This window comes from Panulirus ornatus, chromosome 56 (genome assembly GCF_036320965.1).
Source record: "Panulirus ornatus isolate Po-2019 chromosome 56, ASM3632096v1, whole genome shotgun sequence".
In the NCBI taxonomy this organism is placed as follows: domain Eukaryota; kingdom Metazoa; phylum Arthropoda; class Malacostraca; order Decapoda; family Palinuridae; genus Panulirus; species Panulirus ornatus.
The window spans coordinates 27,387,882-27,413,561 of NC_092279.1; the positions used below are offsets into that span (position 1 = coordinate 27,387,882).

At 42.6% G+C, this 25,680-nt stretch overlaps 1 protein-coding gene across 1 annotated transcript in view; it reads right to left on the minus strand.

Annotated features, from left to right (window-relative positions):
* The window catches only part of LOC139766039 (spatacsin), a 526,943-nt gene that overhangs the window by 325,877 nt on the left and 175,386 nt on the right, over positions 1–25,680 (minus strand). Inside the window, exons 12-13 of the mRNA XM_071694164.1 lie at positions 21,295–21,476; positions 20,676–20,812 (exon numbers count right to left, since the gene is read on the minus strand). Coding sequence (XP_071550265.1) covers positions 20,676–20,812; positions 21,295–21,476 — 319 coding nt within the window. The remainder of the gene's footprint in view (positions 1–20,675; positions 20,813–21,294; positions 21,477–25,680) is intronic.

The window sequence follows — 25,680 nt, forward strand, 5'->3', positions numbered from 1 at the left end:
ATCCTCTACCACTTCTGAAACCGCACTGCTCTTCCCCAATCTGATGCTCTGTACATGCCTTCACCCTCTCGATCAATACCCTCCCATATAATTTACCAGGAATACTCAACAAACTTATACCTCTGTAATTTGAGCACTCACTCTTATCCCCTTTGCCTTTGTACAATGGCACTATGCACGCATTCCGCCAATCCTCAGGCACCTCACCATGAGTCATACATACATTAAATAACCTTACCAACCAGTCAACAATACAGTCACCCCCTTTTTTAATAAATTCCACTGCAATACCATCCAAACCTGCTGCCTTGCCGGCTTTCATCTTCCGCAAAGCTTTTACTACCTCTTCTCTGTTTACCAAATCATTTTCCCTAACCCTCTCACTTTGCACACCACCTCGACCAAAACACCCTATATCTGCCACTCTGTCATCAGACACATTCAACAAACCTTCAAAATACTCATTCCATCTCCTTCTCACATCACCGCTACTTGTTATCACCTCCCCATTTGCGCCCTTCACTGAAGTTCCCATTTGCTCCCTTGTCTTACGCACCCTATTTACCTCCTTCCAGAACATCTTTTTATTCTCCCTAAAATTTACTGATAGTCTCTCACCCCAACTCTCATTTGCCCTTTTTTTCACCTCTTGCACCTTTCTCTTGACCTCCTGTCTCTTTCTTTTATACTTCTCCCACTCAATTGCATTTTTTCCCTGCAAAAATCGTCCAAATGCCTCTCTCTTCTCTTTCACTAATACTCTTACTTCTTCATCCCACCACTCACTACCCTTTCTAAACAGCCCACCTCCCACTCTTCTCATGCCACAAGCATCTTTTGCGCAATCCATCACTGATTCCCTAAATACATCCCATTCCTCCCCCACTCCCCTTACTTCCATTGTTGTCACCTTTTTCCATTCTGTACACAGTCTCTCCTGGTACTTCCCCACACAGGTCTCCTTCCCAAGCTCACTTACTCTCACCACCTTCTTCACCCCAACATTCACTCCTCTTTTCTGAAAACCCATACTAATCTTCACCTTAGCCTCCACAAGATAATGATCAGACATCCCTCCATTTGCACCTCTCAGCACATTAACATCCAAAAGTCTCTCTTTCGCGCGCCTGTCAATTAACACGTAATCCAATAACGCTCTCTGGCCATCTCTCCTACTTACATAAGTATACTTATGTATATCTCGCTTTTTAAACCAGGTATTCCCAATCATCAGTCCTTTTTCAGCACATAAATCTACAAGCTCTTCACCATTTCCATTTACAACACTGAACACCCCATGCATACCAATTATTCCCTCAACTGCCACATTACTCACCTTTGCATTCAAATCACCCATCACTATAACCCGGTCTCGTGCATCAAAACCGCTAACACACTCATTTAGCTGCTCCCAAAACACTTGCCTCTCATGATCTTTCTTCTCATGCCCAGGTGCTTATGCACCAATAATCACCCACCTCTCTCCATCAACTTTCAGTTTTACCCATATTAATCGAGAATTTACTTTCTTGCATTCTATCACATACTCCCACAACTCCTGTTTCAGGAGTATTGCTACTCCTTTTTTTTTCTTTTTTTTTTTTTGCTTTGTCGCTGTCTCCCGTGTTTGCGAGGTAGCGCAAGGAAACAGACGAAAGAAATGGCCCAACCCACCCACATACACATGTATATACATATGTCCACACACGCAAATATACATACCTACACAGCCTTCCATGGTTTACCCCAGACGCTTCACATGCCTTGATTCAATCCACTGTCAGCACGTCAACCCCAGTATACCACATCGTTCCAATTCACTCTATTCCTTGCCCTCCTTTCACCCTCCTGCATGTTCAGGCCCCGATCACACAAAATCTTTTTCACTCCATCTTTCCACCTCCAATTTGGTCTCCCTCTTCTCCTCGTTCCCTCCACCTCCGACATGTATATCCTCTTGGTCAATCTTTCCTCACTCATTCTCTCCATGTGACCAAACCATTTGAAAACACCCTCTTCTGCTCTCTCAACCACGCTCTTTTTATTTCCACACATCTCTCTTACCCTTACGTTACTTACTCGATCAAACCACCTCACACCACACATTGTCCTTAAACATCTCATTTCCAGCACATCCATCCTCCTGCGCACAACTCTATCCATAGTCCACGCCTCGCAACCATACAACATTGTTGGAACCACTATTCCTTCAAACATACCCATTTTTGCTTTCCGAGATAATGTTCTCGACTTCCACACATTTTTCAAGGCTCCCAGAATTTTCACCCCCTCCCCCACCCTATGATCCACTTCCGCTTCCATGGTTCCATCCGCTGCCAGATCCACTCCCAGATATCTAAAACACTTCACTTCCTCCAGTTTTTCTCCATTCAAACTCACTTCCCAATTGACTTGACCCTTAACCCTACTGTACCTAATAACCTTGCTCTTATTCACATTTACTCTTAACTTTCTTCTTTCACACACTTTACCAAACTCAGTCACCAGCTTCTGCAGTATCTCACATGAATCAGCCACCAGCACTGTATCATCCTCACGTGTCATAGAAAGCGACTAGAGGGGACGGGAGCAGGGGGCCAGAAATCCTCCCCTCCTTGTATTTCTTTTAACTTTCTAAAATGGGAAACAGAAGAAGGAGTCACGCGGGGAGTGCTCATCCTCCTCGAAGGCTCAGATTGGGGTGCCTAAATGTGTGTGGATGTAACCAAGATGTGAAAAAAGGAGAGATAGGTAGTATGTTTGAGGAAAGGAACCTGGATGTTTTGGCTCTGAGTGAAACGAAGCTCAAGGGTAAAGGGGAAGAGTGGTTTGGGAATGTCTTGGGAGTAAAGTCAGGGGTTAGTGAGAGGACAAGAGCAAGGGAAGGAGTAGCAGTACTCCTGAAACAGGAGTTGTGGAAGTATGTGATAGAATGTAAGAAAGTAAATTCTCGATTAATATGGGTAAAACTGAAAGTTGATGGAGAGAGATGGGTGATTATTGGTGCATATGCACCTGGACATGAGAAGAAAGATCATGAGAGGCAAGTGTTTTGGGAGCAGCTGAATGAGTGTGTTAGTGGTTTTGATGCACGAGACCGGGTTATAGTGTTGGGTGATTTGAATGCAAAGGTGAGTAATGTGGCAGTTGAGGGAATAATTGGTATACATGGGGTGTTCAGTGTTGTAAATGGAAATGGTGAAGAGCTTGTAGATTTATGTGCTGAAAAAGGACTGATGATTGGGAATACCTGGTTTAAAAAGCGAGATACATATAAGTATACTTATGTAAGTAGGAGAGATGGCCAGAGAGCGTTATTGGATTACGTGTTAATTGAAAGGCGTGCGAGAGAGACTTTTGGATGTTAATGTGCTGAGAGGTGCAACTGGAGGGATGTCTGATCATTATTTTGTGGAGGCAAAGGTGAAGATTTGTATGGGTTTTCAGAAAAGAAGAGTGAATGTTGGGGTGAAGAGGGTGGTGAGAGTAAGTGAGCTTGGGAAGGAGACTTGTGTGAGCAAGTACCAGGAGAGACTGAGTACAGAATGGAAAAAGGTGAGAACAATGGAAGTAAGGGGAGTGGGGGAGGAATGGGATGTATTTAGGGAATCAGTGATGGATTACGCAAAAGATGCTTGTGGCATGAGAAGAGTGGGAGGTGGGTTGATTAGAAAGGGTAGTGAGTGGTGGGATGAAGAAGTAAGAGTATTAGTGAAAGAGAAGAGAGAGGCATTTGGACGATTTTTGCAGGGAAAAAATGCAATTGAGTGGGAGACGTATAAAAGAAAGAGACAGGAGGTCAAGAGAAAGGTGCAAGAGGTGAAAAAAAGGGCAAATGAGAGTTGGGGTGAGAGAGTATCATTAAATTTTAGGGAGAATAAAAAGATGTTCTGGAAGGAGGTAAATAAAGTGCGTAAGACAAGGGAGCAAATGGGAACTTCAGTGAAGGGCACAAATGGGGAGGTGATAACAAGTAGTGGTGATGTGAGACGGAGATGGAGTGAGTATTTTGAAGGTTTGTTGAATGTGTTTGATGATAGAGTGGCAGATATAGGGTGTTTTGGTCGAGGTGGTGTGCAAAGTGAGAGGGTTAGGGAAAATGATTTGGTAAACAGAGAAGAGGTAGAAAAAGCTTTGCGGAAGATGAAAGCCGGCAAGGCAGCAGGTTTGGATGGTATTGCAGTGGAATTGATTAAAAAAGGGGGTGACTGTATTGTTGACTGGTTGGTAAGGTTATTTAATGTATGTATGACTCATGGTGAGGTGCCTGAGGATTGGCAGAATGCGTGCATAGTGCCATTGTACAAAGGCAAAGGGGATAAGAGTGAGTGCTCAAATTACAGAGGTATAAGTTTGTTGAGTATTCCTGGTAAATTATATGGGAGGGTATTGATTGAGAGGGTGAAGGCATGTACAGAGCATCAGATTGGGGAAGAGCAGTGTGGTTTCAGAAGTGGTAGAGGATGTGTGGATCAGGTGTTTGCTTTGAAGAATGTATGTGAGAAATACTTAGAAAAGCAAATGGATTTGTATGTAGCATTTATGGATCTGGAGAAGGCATATGATAGAGTTCATAGAGATGCTCTGTGGAAGGCATTAAGAATATATGGTGTGGGAGGCAAGTTGTTAGAAGCAGTGAAAAGTTTTTATCGAGGATGTAAGGCATGTGTACGTGTAGGAAGAGAGGAAAGTGATTGGTTCTCAGTGAATGTAGGTTTGCGGCAGGGGTGTGTGATGTCTCCATGATTGTTTAATTTGTTTATGGATGGGGTTGTTAGGGAGGTGAATGCAAGAGTTTTGGAAAGAGGGGCAAGTATGAAGTCTGTTGGGGATGAGAGAGCTTGGGAAGTGTCAGTTGTTGTTCGCTGGTGATACAGCGCTGGTGGCTGATTCATGTGAGAAACTGCAGAAGCTGGTGACTGAGTTTGGTAAAGTGTGTGAAAGAAGAAAGTTAAGAGTAAATGTGAATAAGAGCAAGGTTATTAGGTACAGTAGGGTTGAGGGTCAATTCAATTGGGAGGTGAGTTTGAATGGAGAAAAACTGGAGGAAGTGAAGTGTTTTAGATATCTGGAAGTGGATCTGGCAGCGGATGGAACCATGGAAGCGGAAGTGGATCATAGGGTGGGGGAGGGGGCGAGAATTCTGGGAGCCTTGAAGAATGTGTGGAAGTCGAGAACATTATCTCGGAAAGCAAAAATGGGTATGTTTGAAGGAATAGTGGTTCCAACAATGTTGTATGGTTGCGAGGCGTGGACTATGGATAGAGTTGTGCGCAGGAGGATGGATGTGCTGGAAATGAGATGTTTGAGGACAATGTGTGGTGTGAGGTGGTTTGATCGAGTAAGTAACGTAAGGGTAAGAGAGATGTGTGGAAATAAAAAGAGCGTGGTTGAGAGAGCAGAGGAGGGTGTTTTGAAGTGGTTTGGTCACATGGAGAGAATGAGTGAGGAAAGATTGACCAAGAGGATATACTTGTTGGAGGTGGAGGGAACGAGGAGAAGAGGGAGACCAAATTGGAGGTGGAAAGATGGAGTGAAAAAGATTTTGTGTGATCGGGGCCTGAACATGCAGGAGGGTGAAAGGAGGGCAAGGAATGGAGTGAATTGGAGCGATGTGGTATACCGGGGTTGACGTGCTGTCAGTGGATTGAATCAAGGCATGTGTATGGGGGTGGGTTGGGCCATTTCTTTCGTCTGTTTCCTTGCGCTACCTCGCAAACGCGGGAGACAGCGACAAAGCAAAAAAAAAAAAAAAAAAAAAAATATATATATATATATATATATATATATATATATATATATATATATATTTATGTTATTTATTTATTTTGCTTTGTCGCTGTCTCCTGCGTTTGCGAGGTAGTGCAAGGAAACAGAAGAAAGAAATGGCCCAACCCACCCCCATAGACAATGTATATACATATACGTCCACACACGCAAATATACATACCTATACATCTCAATGTACACATATATATACACACACAGACAAATACATATATACCCATGCACACAATTAACACTGTCTGCCTTTATTCATTCCCATTGCCACCTCGCCACACATGGAATAACATCCCCCTTCCCCCTCATGTGTGCGAGGTAGCACTAGGAAAGGACAACAAAGGCCACATTCGTTCACACTCAGTCTCTAGCTGTAATGCAATAATGCACCGAAACCACAGCTCCCTTTCCACATCCAGGCCCCACACAACTTTCCATGGTTTACCCGACGCTTCACATGCCCTGATTCAAATCCAGTGACAGCACGTCAACACCGGTATACCACAACGATCCAATTCACTCTATTCCTTGCCCTCCTTTCACCCTCCTGCATGTTCAGGCCCAGATCACACAAAATCTTTTTCACTCCATCTTTCCACCTCCAATTTGGTCTCCCACTTCTCCTCGTTCCCTCCACCTCCGACACATGTATCCTCTTGGTCAATCTTTCCTCACTCATTCTCTCCATGTGCCCAAACCATTTCAAAACACCCTCTTCTGCTCTCTCAACCACGATCTTATTATTTCCACACATCTCTCTTACCCTTACGTTACTTACTCGATCAAACCACCTCACACCACACATTGTCCTCAAACATCTCATTTCAAGCATATCCACCCTCCTGCGCACAACTCTATCCATAGCCCACGCCTCGCAACCATACAACATTGTTGGAACCACTATTCCTTCAAACATACCCATTTTTGCTTTCCGAGATAATGTTCTCGACTTCCACACATTATTCAAGGCTCCCAGGATTTTCGCCCCCTCCCCCACCCTATGATCCACTTCCGCTTCCATGGTTCCATCCGCTGCCAGATCCACTCCCAGATATCTAAAACAATTTACTTCCTCCAGTTTTTCTCCATCCAAACTTACCTCCCAATTGACTTGACCCTCAACCCTACTGTACCTAATAACCTTGTTCTTATTCACATTTACTCTTAACTTTCTTCTTTCACACACTTTCCCAAACTCAGTCACCAGCTTCTGCAGTTTCTTACATAAATCAGCCACCAGCGCTGTATCATCAGCGAACAACAACTGACTCACTTCCCAAGCTCTCTCATCCACAACAGACTTCATACTTGCCCCTCTTTCCAAAACTCTTGCATTCACCTCCCTAACAACCCCATCCATAAACAAATTAAACAACCATGGAGACATCACACACCCCTGCCGCAAACCTACATTCACTGAGAACCAACCACTTTCCTCTCTTCTTACACGTACACATGCCTTACATCCTCGATAAAAACTTTTCACTGCTTCTAACAACTTGCCTCCTACACCATATATGCTACATAAAAATCCATTTGTATATATATATATATATATATATTTATATATATATATATATATATATATTTTTTTTTCTTTCTGTCTCCCGCGTTTGCGAGGTAGCGCAAGGAAACAGATGAAAGAAATGGCCCAACCCACCCCCATACACATGTATATACATACGTCCACACACGCAAATATACATACCTACACAGCTTTCCATGGTTTACCCCAGACGCTTCACATGCCTTGATTCAATCCACTGACAGCACGTCAACCCCGTTATACCACATCGCTCCAATTCACTCTATTTCTTGCCCTCCTTTCACCCTCCTGCAGGTTCAGGCCCCGATCACACAAAATCTTTTTCACTCCATCTTTCCACCTCCAATTAGGTCTCCCTCTTCTCCTCGTTCCCTCCACCTCCGACACATATATCCTCTTGGTCAATCTTTCCTCACACATTCTCTCCATGTGCCCAAACCATTTCAAAACACCCTCTTCTGCTCTCTCAACCACGCTCTTTTTATTTCCACACATCTCTCTTACCCTTACGTTACTTACTCGATCAAACCACCTCACACCACACATTGTCCTCAAACATCTCATTTCTAGCACATCCATCCTCCTGCGCACAACTCTATCCATAGCCCACGCCTTGCAACCATACAACATTAAATTAAATTTTAGGGAGAATAAAAAGATGTTCTGGAAGGAGGTAAATAAAGTGTGTAAGACAAGGGAGCAAATGGGACCTTCAGTGAAGGGCGCAAATGGGGAGGTGATAACAAGTAGTGGTGATGTGAGAAGGAGATGGAGTGAGTATTTTGAAGGTTTGTTGAATGTGTTTGATCATAGAGTGGCAGTTATAGGGTGTTTTGGTTGAGGTGGTGTGCAAAGTGAGAGGGTTAGGGAAAACGATTTGGTAAACAGAGAAGAGGTAGTAAAAGCTTTGCGGAAGATGAAAGCCGGCAAAGCAGCAGGTTTGGATGGTATTGCAGTGGAATTTATTAAAAAAGGGGGTGACTGTATTGTTGACTGGTTGGTAAGGTTATTTAATGTATATATATATATATATATATATATATATATATATATATATATATATATATATATATATATATATATTTTTTTTTTTTTTTTTTTTTATACTTTGTCGCTGTCTCCCGCGTTTGCGAGGTAGCGCAAGGAAACAGACGAAAGAATGGCCCAACCCCCCCCCCCATACACATGTACATACACACGTCCACACACGCAAATATACATACCTACACAGCTTTCCATGGTTTACCCCAGACGCTTCACATGCCCTGCTTCAATCCACTGACAGCACGTCAACCCCTGTATACCACATGACTCCAATTCACTCTATTTCTTGCCCTCCTTTCACCCTCCTGCATGTTCAGGCCCCGATCACACAAAATCTTTTTCACTCCATCTTTCCACCTCCAATTTGGTCTCCCTCTTCTCCTCGTTCCCTCCACCTCCGACACATATATCCTCTTGGTCAATCTCTCCTCACTCATTCTCTCCATGTGCCCAAACCATTTCAAAACACCCTCTTCTGCTCTCTCAACCACGCTCTTTTTATTTCCACACATCTCTCTTACCCTTACGTTACTTACTCGATCAAACCACCTCACACCACACATTGTCCTCAAACATCTCATTTCCAGCACATCCATCCTCCTGCGCACATCTCTATCCATAGCCCACGCCTCGCAACCATACAACATTGTTGGAACCACTATTCCCTCAAACATACCCATTTTTGCTTTCCGAGATAATGTTCTCGACTTCCACACATTTTTCAAGGCTCCCAAAATTTTCGCCCCCTCCCCCACCCTATGATCCACTTCCGCTTCCATGGTTCCATCCGCTGACAGATCCACTCCCAGATATCTAAAACACTTCACTTCCTCCAGTTTTTCTCCATTCAAACTCACCTCCCAATTGACTTGACCCTCACCCCTACTGTACCTAACAACCTTGCTCTTATTCACATTTACTCTCAACTTTCTTCTTCCACACACTTTACCAAACTCAGTCACCAGCTTCTGCAGTTTCTCACATGAATCAGCCACCAGCGCTGTATCATCAGCGAACAACAACTGACTCACTTCCCAAGCTCTCTCATCCCCAACAGACTTCATACTTACCCCTCTTTCCAGGACTCTTGCATTTACCTCCCTTACAACCCCATCCATAAACAAATTAAACAACCATGGAGACATCACACACCCCTGCCGCAAACCTACATTCACTGAGAACCAATCACTTTCCTCTCTTCCTACACGTACACATGCCTTACATCCTCGATAAAAACTTTTCACTGCTTCTAACAACTTGCCTCCCACACCATATATTCTTAATACCTTCCACAGAGCATCTCTATCAACTCTATCATATGCCTTCTCCAGATCCATAAATGCTACATACAAATCCATTTGCTTTTCTAAGTATTTCTCACATACATTCTTCAAAGCAAACACCTGATCCACACATCCTCTACCACTTCTGAAACCGCACTGCTCTTCCCCAATCTGATGCTCTGTACATGCCTTCACCCTCTCAATCAATACCCTCCCATATAATTTACCAGGAATACTCAACAAACTTATACCTCTGTAATTTGAGCACTCACTCTTGTCCCCTTTGCCTTTGTACAATGGCACTATGCACGCATTCCGCCAATCCTCAGGCACCTCACCATGAGTCATACATACATTAAATAACCTTACCAACCAGTCAACAATACAGTCACCCCCTTTCTTAATATTTTTTTTTCATACTATTCGCCATTTCCCGCGATAGCGAGGTAGCGTTAAGAACAGAGGACTGGGCCTTTGAGGGAATATCCTCACCTGGCCCTCTTCTCTGTTCCTTGTTTTGGAAAATTAAAAAAAAAAAAAAACGAGAGGGGAGGATTTCCAGCCCCCCGCTCCCTTCCCTTTTAGTCGCCTTCTACGACACGCAGGGAATACGTGGGAAGTATTCTTTCTCCCATATCCCCAGGGAATATATATATATATATATATATATATATATATATATATATATATATATATATATATATATATATATATGATTTGGTAAACAGAGAAGAGGTAGTAAAAGCTTTGCGGAAGATGAAAGCCGGCAAGGCAGCAGGTTTGGATGGTATTGCAGTGGAATCTATTAAAAAAGGGGGTGACTGTATTGTTGACTGGTTGGTAAGGTTATTTAATGTATGTATGACTCATGGTGAGGTGCCTGAGGATTGGCGGAATGCGTGCATAGTGCCATTGTACAAAGGCAAAGGGGATAAGAGTGAGTGCTCAAATTACAGAGGTATAAGTTTGTTGAGTATTCCTGGTAAATTATATGGGAGGGTATTGATTGAGAGGGTGAAGGCATGTACAGAGCATCAGATTGGGGAAGAGCAGTGTGGTTTCAGAAGTGGTAGAGGATGTGTGGATCAGGTGTTTGCTTTGAAGAATGTATGTGTGAAATACTTAGAAAAGCAAATGGATTTGTATGTAGCATTTATGGATCTGGAGAAGGCATATGATAGAGTTGATAGAGATGCTCTGTGGAAGGTATTAAGAATATATGGTGTGGGAGGCAAGTTGTTAGAAGCAGTGAAAAGTTTTTATCGAGGATGTAAGGCATGTGTACGTGTAGGAAGAGAGGAAAGTGATTGGTTCTCAGTGAATGTAGGTTTGCGGCAGGGGTGTGTGATGTCTCCATGGTTGTTTAATTTGTTTATGGATGGGGTTGTTAGGGAGGTGAATGCAAGAGTTTTGGAAAGAGGGGCAAGTATGAAGTCTGTTGGGGATGAGAGAGCTTGGGAAGTGAGTCAGTTGTTGTTCGCTGATGATACAGCGCTGGTGGCTGATTCATGTGAGAAACTGCAGAAGCTGGTGACTGAGTTTGGTAAAGTGTGTGAAAGAAGAAAGTTAAGAGTAAATGTGAATAAGAGCAAGGTTATTAGGTACAGTAGGGTTGAGGGTCAAGTCAATTGGGAGGTGAGTTTGAATGGAGAAAAACTGGAGGAAGTGAAGTGTTTTAGATATCTGGGAGTGGATCTGGCAGCGGATGGAAACATGGAAGCGGAAGTGGATCATAGGGTGGGGGAGGGGGCGAAAATTCTGGGAGCCTTGAAGAATGTGTGGAAGTCGAGAACATTATCTCGGAAAGCAAAAATGGGTATGTTTGAAGGAATAGTGGTTCCAACAATGCTGTATGGTTGCGAGGCGTGGACTATGGATAGAGTTGTGCACAGGAGGATGGATGTGCTGGAAATGAGATGTTTGAGGACAATGTGTGGTGTGAGGTGGTTTGATCGAGTAAGTAACGTAAGGGTAAGAGAGATGTGTGGAAACAAAAAGAGCGTGGTTGAGAGAGCAGAAGAAGGTGTTTTGAAATGGTTTGGTCACATGGAGAGAATGAGTGAGGAAAGATTGACCAAGAGGATATATGTGTCGGAGGTGGAGGGAACGAGGAGAAGAGGGAGACCAAATTGGAGGTGGAAAGATGGAGTGAAAAAGATTTTGTGTGATCGGGGCCTGAACATGCAGGAGGGTGAAAGGAGGGCAAGGAATAGAGTGAATTGGAGCGATGTGGTATACCGGGGTTGACGTGCTGTCAGTGGATTAAATCAAGGCATGTGAAGCGTCTGGGGTAAACCATGGAAAACTGTGTAGGTATGTATATTTGCGTGTGTGGATGTATGTATATACATGTGTATGGGGGTGGGTTGGGCCATTTCTTTCGTCTGTTTCCTTGCGCTACCTCGCAAACGCGGGAGACAGCACAAAAAAAAAATAAATAAATAAAATATATATATATATATATATATATATATATATATATATATATATATATATATATATATTCACTGAGAACCAATCACTTTCCTCTCTTCCTACACGTACACATGCCTTACATCCTCGATAAAAACTTTTCACTGCTTCTAACAACCTGCCTCTCACACCATATATTCTTAATACCTTCCACAGAGCATCTCTATCAACTCTCTCATATGCCTTCTCCAGATCCATAAATGCTACATACAAATCCATTTGCTTTTCTAAGTATTTCTCACATACATTCTTCAAAGCAAACACCTGATCCACACATCCTCTACCACTTCTGAAACCACACTGCTCTTCCCCAATCTGATGCTCTGTACATGCCTTCACCCTCTCAATCAATACCCTCCCATATAATTTACCAGGAATACTCAACAAACTTATACCTCTGTAATTTGAGCACTCACTCTTATCCCCTTTGCCTTTGTACAATGGCACTATGCACGCATTCTGCCAATCCTCAGGCACCTCATCATTAGCACCCTTCACTGAAGTTCCCATTTGCTCCCTTGTCTTAAGCACTTTATTTACCTCCTTCCAGAACATTTCTTTATTCTCCCTAAAATTTAATGATACTCTCTCACCCCTACTCTCATATATATATATACATACATACATACATATATATATACATATATATATATATATATATATATATATATATATGTACAGAGAATCAGATTGGGGAAGAGCAGTGTGGTTTCAGAAGTGGTAGAGGATGTGTGGATCAGGTGTTTGCTTTGAAGAATGTATGTGAGAAATACTTAGAAAAGCAAATGGATTTGTATGTAGCATTTATGGATCTGGAGAAGGCATATGATAGAGTTGATAGAGATGCTCTGTGGAAGGTATTAAGAATATATGGTGTGGGAGGCAAGTTGTTAGAAGCACTGAAAAGTTTTTATCGAGGATGTGAGGCATGTGTACGTGTAGGAAGAGAGGAAAGTGATTGGTTCTCAGTGAATGTAGGTTTGCGGCAGGGGTGTGTGATGTCTCCATGGTTGTTTAATTTGTTTATGGATGGGGTTGTTAGGGAGGTGAATGCAAGAGTTTTGTAAAGAGGGGCAAGTATGAAGTCTGTTGGGGATGAGAGAGCTTGGGAAGTGAGTCAGTTGTTGTTCGCTGATGATACAGCGCTGGTGGCTGATTCATGTGAGAAACTGCAGAAGCTGGTGACTGAGTTTGGTAAAGTGTGTGAAAGAAGAAAGTTAAGAGTAAATGTGAATAAGAGCAAGGTTATTAGGTACAGTAGGGTTGAGGGTCAAGTCAATTGGGAGGTGAGTTTAAATGGAGAAAAACTGGAGGAAGTGAAGTGTTTTAGATATCTGGGAGTGGATCTGGCAGCGGATGGAACCATGGAAGCGGAAGTGGATCATAGGGTGGGGGAGAGGGCGAAAATTCAGGGAGCCTTGAAGAATGTGTGGAAGTCGAGAACATTATCTCGGAAAGCAAAAATGAGTATGTTTGAAGGAATAGTGGTTCCAACAATGTTGTATGGTTGCGAGGCGTGGGCTATGGATAGAGTTGTGCGCAAGAGGATGGATGTGCTGGAAATGAGATGTTTGAGGACAATGTGTGGTGTGAGGTGGTTTGATCGAGTAAGTAACGTAAGGGTAAAGGAGTTCTGTGGAAATAAAAAGAGCGTGGTTGAGAGAGCAGAAGAGGGTGTTTTGAAATGGTTCGGGCACATGGAGAGAATGAGTGAGGAAAGATTGACCAAGAGAATATATGTGTCGGAGGTGGAGGGAACGAGGAGAAGAGGGAGACCAAATTGGAGGTGGAAAGATGGAGTGAAAAAGATTTTGTGTGATTGGGGCCTGAGCATGCAGGAGGGTGAAAGGAGGGCAAGGAATAGAGTGAATTGGAGCGATGTGGTATACCGGGGTTGACGTGCTGTCAGTGGATTGAATCAAGGCATGTGAAGCGTCTGGGGTAAACCATGGAAAGCTGTGTAGGTATGTATATTTGCGTGTGTGGACGTATGTATATACATGTGTATGTGGCGGGTTGGGCCATTTCTTTCGTCTGTTTCCTTGCGCTACCTCGCAAACGCGGGAGACAGCGACAAAGTATAATAAAAAAAAAAAACAACCAGTCAACAATACAGTCACCCCCTTTTTTAATAAATTCCACTTCAATACCATCCAAACCTGGTGCCTTGCCAGCTTTCATCTTCCGCAAAGCTTTTACTACCTCTTCTCTGTTTACCAAATCATTTTCCCTAACCCTCGCACTTTGCACACCACCTCGACCAAAACACCCTATATCTGCCACTCTATCATCAAACACATTCAACAAACCTTCAAAATACTCACTCCATCTCCTTCTCACATCACCACTACTTGTTATCACCTCCCCATTTGCGCCCTTCACTGAAGTTCCCATTTGCTCCCTTGTCTTACGCACTTTATTTACCTCCTTCCAGAACATCTTTTTATTCTCCCTAAAATTTAATGATACTCTCTCACCCCAACTCTCATTTCCCCTTTTTTTCACCTCTTGCACCTTTCTCTTGACCTCCTGTCTCTTTCTTTTATACGTCTCCCACTCAATTTCATTTTTTCCCAGCAAAAATCGTCCGAATGCCTCTCTCTTCTCTTTCACTAATACTCTTACTTCTTCATCCCACCACTCACTACCCTTTCTAATCAACCCACCTCCCACTCTTCTCATGCCACAAGCATCTTTGCGCAATCCATCACTGATTCCCTAAATACATCCCATTCCTCCCCCATATATATATATATATATATATATATATATATATACCAGGAGAGACTGAGTACAGAACGGAAAAAGGTGAGAACAATGGAAGTAAGGGGAGTGGGGGAGGAATGGGATGTATTTAGGGAATCAGTGATGGATTGCGCAAAAGATGCTTGTGGCATGAGAAGAGTGGGAGGTGGGTTGATTAGAAAGGGTAGTGAGTGGTGGGATGAAGAAGTAAGAGTATTAGTGAAAGAGAAGAGAGAGGCATTTCGACGATTTTTGCAGGGAAAAAATGAAATTGAGTGGGAGACGTATAAAAGAAAGAGACAGGAGGTCAAGAGAAAGGTGCAAGAGGTGAAAAAAAGGGCAAATGAGAGTTGGGGTGAGAGAGTATCATTAAATTTTAGGGAGAATAAAAAGATGTTCTGGAAGGAGGTAAATAAAGTGCGTAAGACAAGGGAGCAAATGGGAACGTCAGTGAAGGGCGCAAATGGGGAGGTGATAACAAGTAGTGGTGATGTGAGAAGGAGATGGAGTGAGTATTTTGAAGGTTTGTTGAATGTGTTTGATGATAGAGTGCCAGATATAGGGTGTTTTGGTGGAGGTGGTGTGCAAAGTGCGAGGGTTAGGGAAAATGATTTGGTAAACAGAGAAGAGGTAGTAAAAGCTTTGCGGAAGATGAAAGCCGGCAAGGCAGCAGGTTTGGATGGTATTGCAGTGGAATTTGTTAAAAAAGGGGGTGACTGTATTGTTGACTGGTTGGTAAGGTTATTCAATGTATGTATGACTCATGGTGAGGTGCCTGAGGATTGGCGGAATGCGTGCATAGTGCCATTGTACAAAGGCAAAGGGGATAAGAGTGAGTGCTCAAATTACAGAGGTATAAGTTTGTTGAGTATTCCTAGCAAATTATATGGGAGGGTATTGATTGAGAGGGTGAAGGCATGTACAGAGCATCAGATTAGGGAAGAGCAGTGTGGTTTCAGACGTGGTAGAGGATGTGTGAATCAGGTGTTTGCTTTGAAGAATGTATGTGAGAAATACTTAGAAAAGCAAATGGATTTGTATGAAGCATTTATGGATCTGGAGAAGGCATATGATAGAGTTGATATAGATGCTCTGTGGAAGGTATTAAGAATATATGGTGTGGGAGGCAAGTTGTCAGAAGCAGTGAAAAGTTTTTATCGAGGATGTAAGGCATGTGTACGTGTAGGAAGAGAGGAAAGTGATTGGTTCTCAGTGAATGTAGGTTTGCGGCACGGGTGTGTGATGTCTCTATGGTTGTTTAATTTGTTTATGGATGGGGTTGCTAGGGAGGTGAATGCAAGAGTTTTGGAAAGAGGGGCAAGTATGAAGTCTGTTGGGGATGAGAGAGCTTGGGAAGTGAGTCAGTTGTTGTTCGCTGATGATACAGCGCTGGTGGCGGATTCATGTGAGAAACTGCAGAAGCTGGTGACTGAGTTTGGGAAAGTGTGTGAAAGAAGACAGTTAAGAGTAAATGTGAATAAGAGCAAGGTTATTAGGTACAGTAGGGTTGAGGGTCAAGTCAATTGGGAGGTAAGTTTGAATGGAGAAAAACTGGAGGAAGTAAAGTGTTTTAGATATCTGGGAGTGGATCTGGCAGCGGATGGAACCATGAAAGCGGAAGTGGATCATAGGGTGGGGGAGGGGGCGAGAATTCTGGGAGCCTTGAAGAATGTGTGGAAGTCGAGAACATTATCTCGGAAAGCAAAAATGGGTATGTTTGAAGGAATAGTGGTTCCAACAATGTTGTATGGTTGCGAGGCGTGGACTATGGACAGAGTTGTGCGCAGGAGGATGGATGTGCTGGAAATGAGATGTTTGAGGACAATGTGTGGTGTCAGGTGGTTTGATCGAGTAAGTAACGTAAGGGTAAGAGAGATGTGTGGAAATAAAAAGAGCGTGGTTGAGAGAGCAGAAGAGGGTGTTTTGAAATGGTTTGGTCACATGGAGAGAATGAGTGAGGAAATATTGACCAAGAGGATATATGTGTCGGAGGTGGAGGGAACGAGGAGAAGAGGGAGACCAAATTGGAGGTGGAAAGATGGAGTGAAAAAGATTTTGTGTGATCGGGGCCTGAACATGCAGGAGGGTGAAAGGAGGGCAAGGAATAGAGTGAATTGAAGCGATGTGGTATACCGGGGTTGACGTGCTGTCAGTGGATTGAATCAAGGCATGTGAAGCGTCTGCGGTAAACCATGGAAAGCTGTGTAGGTATGTATATTTGCGTGTGTGGACGTATGCATATACATGTGTATGGGGGGGGTTGGGCCATTTCTTTCGTCTGTTTCCTTGTGCTACCTCGCAAACGCGGGAGACAGCGACAAAGTATAAAAAAAAAAAAAAATTTTTTTTTTTTTTTTTTTTTTTTTTTTTTTTTTTATATATATATATAAATGCAAGAGTCCTGGAAAGAGGGGCAAGTATGAAGTCTGTTGGGGATGAGAGAGCTTGGGAAGTGAGTCAGTTGTTGTTCGCTGATGATACAGCGCTGGTGGCTGATTCATGTGAGAAACTGCAGAAGCTGGTGACTGAGTTTGGTAAAGTGTGTGGAAGAAGAAAGTTGAGAGTAAATGTGAATAAGAGCAAGGTTATTAGGTACAGTAGGGGTGAGGGTCAAGTCAATTGGGAGGTGAGTTTGAATGGAGAAAAACTGGAGGAAGTGAAGTGTTTTAGATATCTGGGAGTGGATCTGTCAGCGGATGGAACCATGGAAGCGGAAGTGGATCATAGGGTGGGGGAGGGGGCGAAAATTTTGGGAGCCTTGAAAAATGTGTGGAAGTCGAGAACATTATCTCGGAAAGCAAAAATGGGTATGTTTGAGGGAATAGTGGTTCCAACAATGTTGTATGGTTGCGAGGCGTGGGCTATGGATAGAGATGTGCGCAGGAGGATGGATGTGCTGGAAATGAGATGTTTGAGGACAATGTGTGGTGTGAGGTGGTTTGATCGAGTAAGTAACGTAAGGGTAAGAGAGAGGTGTGGAAATAAAAAGAGCGTGGTTGAGAGAGCAGAAGAGGGTGTTTTGAAATGGTTTGGGCACATGGAGAGAATGAGTGAGGAGAGATTGACCATGAGGATATATGTGTCGGAGGTGGAGGGAACGAGGAGAAGAGGGAGACCAAATTGGAGGTGGAAAGATGGAGTGAAAAAGATTTTGTGTGATCGGGGCCTGAACATGCAGGAGGGTGAAAGGAGGGCAAGAAATAGAGTGAATTGGAGTCATGTGGTATACAGGGGTTGACGTGCTGTCAGTGGATTGAAGCAAGGCATGTGAAGCGTCTGGGGTAAACCATGGAAAGCTGTGTAGGTATGTATATTTGCGTGTGTGGACGTGTGTATGTACATGTGTATGGGGGGGGGGTTGGGCCATTTCTTTCGTCTGTTTCCTTGCGCTACCTCGCAAACGCGGGAGACAGCGACAAAGTATAAAAAAAAAAAAAAAAAAAAAAAAAAAATATATATATATATATATATATATATATATATAATTGAGTGGGAGAAGTATAAAAGAAAGAGACAGGAGGTCAAGAGAAAGGTGCAAGAGGTGAAAAAAAGGGCAAATGAGAGTTGGGGTGAGAGAGTATCATTAAATTTTAGGGAGAATAAAAAGATGTTCTGGAAGGAGGTAAATAGGGTGCGTAAGACAAGGGAGCAAATGAGAACTTCAGTGAAGGGCGTAAATGGGGAGGTGATAACAAGTAGTGGTGATGTGAGAAGGAGATGGAATGAGTATTTTGAAGGTTTGTTGAATGTGTCTGATGACAGAGTGGCAGATATAGGGTGTTTGGGTCGAGGTGGTGTGCAAAGTGAGAGGGTTAGGGAAAATGATTTGGTAAACAGAGAAGAGGTAGTAAAAGCTTTGCAGAAGATGAAAGCCGGCAAGGCAGCAGGTTTGGATGGTATTGCAGTGGAATTTATTAAAAAAGGGGGTGACTGTATTGTTGACTGGTTGGTAAGGTTATTTAATGTATGTATGACTCATGGTGAGGTGCCTGAGGATTGGCGGAATGCGTGCATAGTGCCATTGTACAAAGGCAAAGGGGATAAGAGTGAGTGCTCAAATTACAGAGGTATAAGTTTGTTGAGTATTCCTGGTAAATTATATGGGAGGGTATTGATTGAGAGGGTGAAGGCATGTACAGAGCATCAGATTGGGGAAGAGCAGTGTGGTTTCAGAAGTGGTAGAGGATGTGTGGATCAGGTGTTTGCTTTGAAGAATGTATGTGAGAAATACTTAGAAAAGCAAATGGATTTGTATGTAGCATTTATGGATCTGGAGAAGGCATATGATAGAGTTGATAGAGATGCTCTGTGGAAGGTATTAAGAATATATGGTGTGAGAGGCAAGTTGTTAGAAGCAGTGAAAAGTTTTTATCGAGGATGTAAGGCATGTGTACGTGTAGGAAGAGAGGAAAGTGATTGGTTCTCAGTGAATGTAGGTTTGCGGCAGGGGTGTGTGATGTCTCCATGGTTGTTTATTTTGTTTATGGATGGGGTTGTTAGGGAGGTAAATGCAAGAGTCTAGGAAAGAGGGGCAAGTATGAAGTCTGTTGGGGATGAGAGAGCTTGGGAAGTGAGTCAGTTGTTGTTCGCTGATGATACAGCGCTGGTGGCGGATTCATGTGAGAAACTGCAGAAGCTGGTGACTGAGTTTGGTAAAGTGTGTGGAAGAAGAAAGTTAAGAGTAAATGTGAATAAGAGCAAGGTTATTAGGTACAGTAGGGTTGAGGGTCAAGTCAATTGGGAGGTGAGTTTGAATGGAGAAAAACTGGAGGAAGTGAAGTGTTTTAGATATCTGGGAGTGGATCTGTCAGCGGATGGAACCATGGAAGCGGAAGTGGATCATAGGGTGGGGGAGGGGGCGAAAATTTTGGGAGCCTTGAAAAATGTGTGGAAGTCGAGAACATTAACCCGGAAAGCAAAAATGGGTATGTTTGAAGGAATAGTGGTTCCAACAATGTTGTATGGTTGCGAGGCGTGGGCTATGGATAGAGTTGTGCGCAGGAGGATGGATGTGCTGGAAATGAGATGTTTGAGGACAATGTGTGGTGTGAGGTGGTTTGATCGAGTAAGTAACGTAAGGGTAAGAGAGATGTGTGGAAATAAAAAGAGCGTGGTTGAGAGAGCAGAAGAGGGTGTTTTGAAATGGTTTGGGCACATGGAGAGAATGAGTGAGGAAAGATTGACCAAGAGGATATATGTGTCGGAGGTGGAGGGAACAAGGAGAAGAGGGAGACCAAATTGGAGGTGGAAAGATGGAGTGAAAAGGATTTTGTGTGATCGGGGCCTGAACATGCAGGAGGGTGAAAGGAGGGCAAGGAATAGAGTGAATTGGAGCGATGTGGTATACAGGGGTTGACGTGCTGTCAGTGGATTGAATCAAGGCATGTGAAGCGTCCGGGCTGAACCATGGAAGGCTGTGTAGGTATGTATATTTGCGTGTGTGGGCGTGTGTATGTACATGTGTATGGGGGTGGGTTGGGCCATTTCTTTCGTCTGTTTCCTTGTGCTACCTCGCAAACGCGGGAGACAGCGACAAAGCAAAAAAAAAAAAAAAAAAAAATATATATATATATATATATATATATATGTGCGTGTGTGTGTGTATGTATGTATATACATGTGTATGTGGGTGGGTTGGGCCATTCTTTCATCTGTTTCCTTGCGCTACCTCGCTAACGCGGGAGACAGCAACAAAGCAAAATAGAATAGAATAGCTTCAACATATATAGTAAGTTTCTGTTGCAGATCAAACCCTAACCTCTAAAATAATCTGGTACCTACAAACAGAAAACAGCTGTTCTAACCTGCAGTGTATGCATAAAGATCTGTGATTACAAGCATCATGGCAAGTGGAGTCCAGTGTGTTACTTGGCCTACTGTCACTGGAGCTGATACAACTGCTGATGAAGCATCACCCAAAGACACCAGTTCTGTCCATCTCCTATCAAAATATAAAATGCATTTAGTCATTTACAGGAATAATATAATCATGAACTGCTGAAGCACCAAAGTCTGTTTGGAATGGAGATAACACTAAAGGGAAGGAATAAGTAGGTCAACCCAAAACATTAGTGTGTCAGTCTGTTTACAATCAAGTATATAATCATTAACATATCAGTGGGATCGTTTATAAATATTCTTTTCCAACCACTAGAGATATAATGCATCTTATCTTCCACACTTCCTCCCCTCTGGCACAAATTTTCCCTAACTCAAGTCCTTTCTCTTCTTTAGTCCCCTTAATTAAAACACACTTCAATTCAATTTATGTACAAATGTACTTAGAGAAAATCCATCAGGTCACATTAACCCTACATAATTAGAAGTTACATATCTATGTGTACTTTCAAGACCGCTTGAAAAAGAAGACCAACCCCAAGTAAATTCTGATCCTGTATACTAAGAGCAATGAAAGTTACTCACTTTGGTGGCAGAGTAAGAAGATCTGGTAATGTTCTGTGTATAGTCACCACCAACTTGACTGCAAGGGATTCAACAACACTCAGTAAATCTCTAGTTCCCAGCACTCTTCCTATGATATCCACCTCAAAAAGATCATCACTGGAATACAGCACCTGTCTTAATACCTCATTGTAGTCATCATCCTGAAACAAGATATATTTCATGAGCAAAAATTAAGGACTTCACCAAGAAATATAATGGTTAAGCATTTATTACTGAACTGACAAACTGAAGAATATCACTTACACTCATTTATTACAATAGCAGTAATTTCTTTCCTCCATACCTCAGTTGCATCTCCCACCTTAGCAAGGTACCATCAGGAACATATAAACAAAGGTCTTACAGATCCAATTCTTAGCTGTGAAGTACAATATACCAAAAGTAAGAACTACCATCCACAGGCAACCCTTACAAATTAATCCATAGTTCATAATGGCTGGTTCATATGCCATGGTTCAGCCCAATGACAGCAGGTTGTCATATGTTAATCTACCTGAATATCTGTGACCACAGAAAGCATTCCATCTTGTCACCAATACATTAATTTTAAATTTGGCGTATTTCCATAACGAAAACCTTTCAGCAATTGAGCATATTTCTTTTCATCATTAATATTACTGTAAATACGATAAATTTCTCGTGGCAAAAACCAAAAGAGAATTCATAGCTGATGCCATATGATGGATGCCAAGAGAGGCCTTGATCATGATCAACTATCTCATAACTACCAAGGAAGGAATGAAATCATCATATCTGGAAATCATATACCTGGATCATAGAAAAGTAATACATTCTTTACAATGTGTCATGCCATTCAATGGCAAATCAAGGTATCACATGAATGTTGCTTTCAGATTGGAAACTGATCACAAATAGCATGCAGGGTTGGGAATGGGGACAGCTGTTATAAGAAATCATTCAATTCCTGCAAAAGGTACAAGCCTGTATGCATTTGATCCACTCCGTATAATTGGGAACAAAGTGACTGAAAAAAGACAAAAATAAAGAAAAATGCAATGTAGAGATTAAATGACTCAAAGATTAATCAACAGTCATCTTTTTAAGGACTCTACTCATATGCTTCCTCCATCTCTGCAAGGTAGTGTCAGGTACATACGAAGAACATGCTCATCAGCACACATCCACAGATAATCTTCATGACTATTCCATGGTATGTACGGCACATTCTTTATACACAGCTGCTTTCCCATTTCAGCAAGAAAGCATTAGGAACAAATAAACAATGGTCTCATTTGAAAACATATCCACTATCTATCTGTCTAACTATATCTCTGACACCTGTTCCCTTCAGGAACTCTATTCAAGGGGTGACCACAGCAAAAAGTCTCCACTTGTCCCTGTCCTTACATACCACCATCTTATACAAAATTCTATGCATTCTTCCATCATTTTTCTCCCTCCATTATTCTTTCTCTCTATTTCCCCATGTCTTCCTGTAATACCAAACCCTTTACTCATATCATCATACACTCTCCCTGTAAACTCCCCACCTTGCACTCCTTCCACATGCCAAAACCACCTCAAAGTATTGTTTCACTCACTAAGCCACTCCACTACTTATTCCCTTTGTATTCCCTGCCATAACAAATCTCTCATACACCTCATTTCTTTCTTCATCCTATCTAGTCATAACAAATGCTCCTTCTATATAGCACATTTCTTGACTTCAGTGACTCATTCCATATCCATGTTTTGGCTGCATAGGTCAGGGCGGGAGGACTATGCTGTCCCTTAATCCTTTCTTAATTCCCTTTGTATTTTCTGCCATAATAAATTCCTTATAAACCCCCCCCTCCTTCATTTCTTTCTTCATTCCATCTAGTCACATACTCCTCTCAAACAGCTCATATCTTGACCTTTGTGACTCATTCCATATCCATGTTTCAGTTGCATAATTCAGTGTTGGGAAGACTATGCTGTCACTTAATCCTTTCTTCACTTCTATACTTACACCTGTGCACTTCATTATGTTATTAAGAGACCCAATGACACTTTTGCCCTGTACTTCTCTCCCCTTACCTCTCCTACTATATCACCAAACATGACCAAAATAGATTTCACATATTCAAATTCTATTACTTCTCCTCTTTCCCCAACCATATCAATTACACATTTTTATAGGACTCAGCAAAGTCTATTTGGTAATTTGGTAAATAATTTGGTAAATAATTTGGTAAACAGAGAAGAGGTAGTAAAAGCTTTGCGGAAGATGAAAGCCGGCAAGGCAGCAGGTTTGGATGGTATTGCAGTGGAATTTATTAAAAAAGGGGGTGACTGTATTGTTGACTGGTTGGTAAGGTTATTTAATGTATGTATGACTCACGGTGAGGTGCCTGAGGATTGGCGGAATGCGTGCATAGTGCCATTGTACAAAGGCAAAGGGGATAAGAGTGAGTGCTCAAATTACAGAGGTATAAGTTTGTTGAGTATTCCTGGTAAATTATATGGGAGGGTATTGATTGAGAGGGTGAAGGCATGTACAGAGCATCAGATTGGGGAAGAGCAGTGTGGTTTCAGAAGTGGTAGAGGATGTGTGGATCAGGTGTTTGCTTTGAAGAATGTATGTGAGAAATACTTAGAAAAGCAAATGGATTTGTATGTAGCATTTATGGATCTGGAGAAGGCATATGATAAGAGTTGATAGAGATGCTCTGTGGAAGGTATTAAGAATATATGGTGTGGGAGGCAAGTTGTTAGAAGCAGTGAAAAGTTTTTATCGAGGATGTAAGGCATGTGTACGTGCAGGAAGAGAGGAAAGTGATTGGTTCTCAGTGAATGTAGGTTTGCGGCACGGGTGTGTGATGTCTCCATGGTTGTTTAATTTGTTTATGGATGGGGTTGTTAGGGAGGTGAATACAAGAGTTTTGGAAAGAGGGGCAAGTATGAAGTCTGTTGGGGATGAGAGAGCTTGGGAAGTGAGTCAGTTGTTGTTCGCTGATGATACAGCGCTGGTGGCTGATTCATGTGAGAAACTGCAGAAGCTGGTGACTGAGTTTGGTAAAGTGTGTGAAAGAAGAAAGTTAAGAGTAAATGTGAATAAGAGCAAGGTTATTAGGTACAGTAGGGTTGAGGGTCAAGTCAATTGGGAGGTGAGTTTGAATGGAGAAAAACTGGAGGAAGTGAAGTGTTTTAGATATCTGGGAGTGGATCTGGCAGCGGATGGAACCATGGAAGCGGAAGTGGATCATAGGGTGGGGGAGGGGGCGAAAATGCTGGGAGCCTTGAAGAATGTGTGGAAGTCGAGAACATTATCTCGGAAAGCAAAAATGGGTATGTTCAAAGGAATAGTGGTTCCAACAATGTTGTATGGTTGCGAGGTGTGGGCTATGGATAGAGTTGTGCGCAGGAGGATGGATGTGCTGGAAATGAGATGTCTGAGGACAATGTGTGGTGTGAGGTGGTCTGATCGAGTAAGTAACGTAAGGGTAAGAGAGATGTGTGGAAATAAAAAGAGCATGGTTGAGAGAGCAGAAGAGGGTGTTTTGAAATGGTTTGGGCACATGGAGAGAATGAGTGAGGAAAGATTGACCAAGAGGATATATGTGTCGGAGGTGGAGGGAACGAGGAGAAGAGGGAGACCAGATTGGAGGTGGAAAGATGGAGTGAAAAAGATTTTGTGTGATCGGGGCCTGAACATGCAGGAGGGTGAAAGGAGGGCAAGGAATAGAGTGAATTGGAGCGATGTGGTATACCGGGGTTGACGTGCTGTCAGTGGATTGAATCGGGGCATGTGAAGCGTCTGGGGTAAACCATGGAAAGCTGTGTAGGTATGTATATTTGCGTGTGTGGACGTATGTATATACATGTGTATGGGGGTGGGTTGGGCCATTTCTTTCGTCTGTTTCCTTGCGCTACCTCGCAAACACGGGAGACAGCGGCAAAAAAAAAAAAAAAAAAAAAAAAAAAAAAGCAAAGTCTAATACTTTGAGATGGTGAGGGGAAGTGGAAAGAATGCAAATACTGGGAGTTTACATAGAGAGTGAATGGTACTACAATTAATGGGGTAGGTGTGAAGAGAAGGCCACCTGTGACATGAACAAATAGGGTGGAGGAATACTGGAGGGAGATAAACGGTGGAAGAATGTGTGGAATGGTGTATGAGTGGGAGGCATGTAAAAACAGCAGTAAGTAAAGACTTTTCTTTTGCCATGGCCACCCCTTGATGGGATTTCCCAGAAGGATTGTGGGCATCAGAGATATAGACAGATAGATTACAAAATCTATACTCTCACTATATTTCCAACTTTTAAACTCCATCACTTTACTGTTAAGTGCATCGACCTTCAATTGCCTATACTTACACATGAAAAATAAACTTACAGC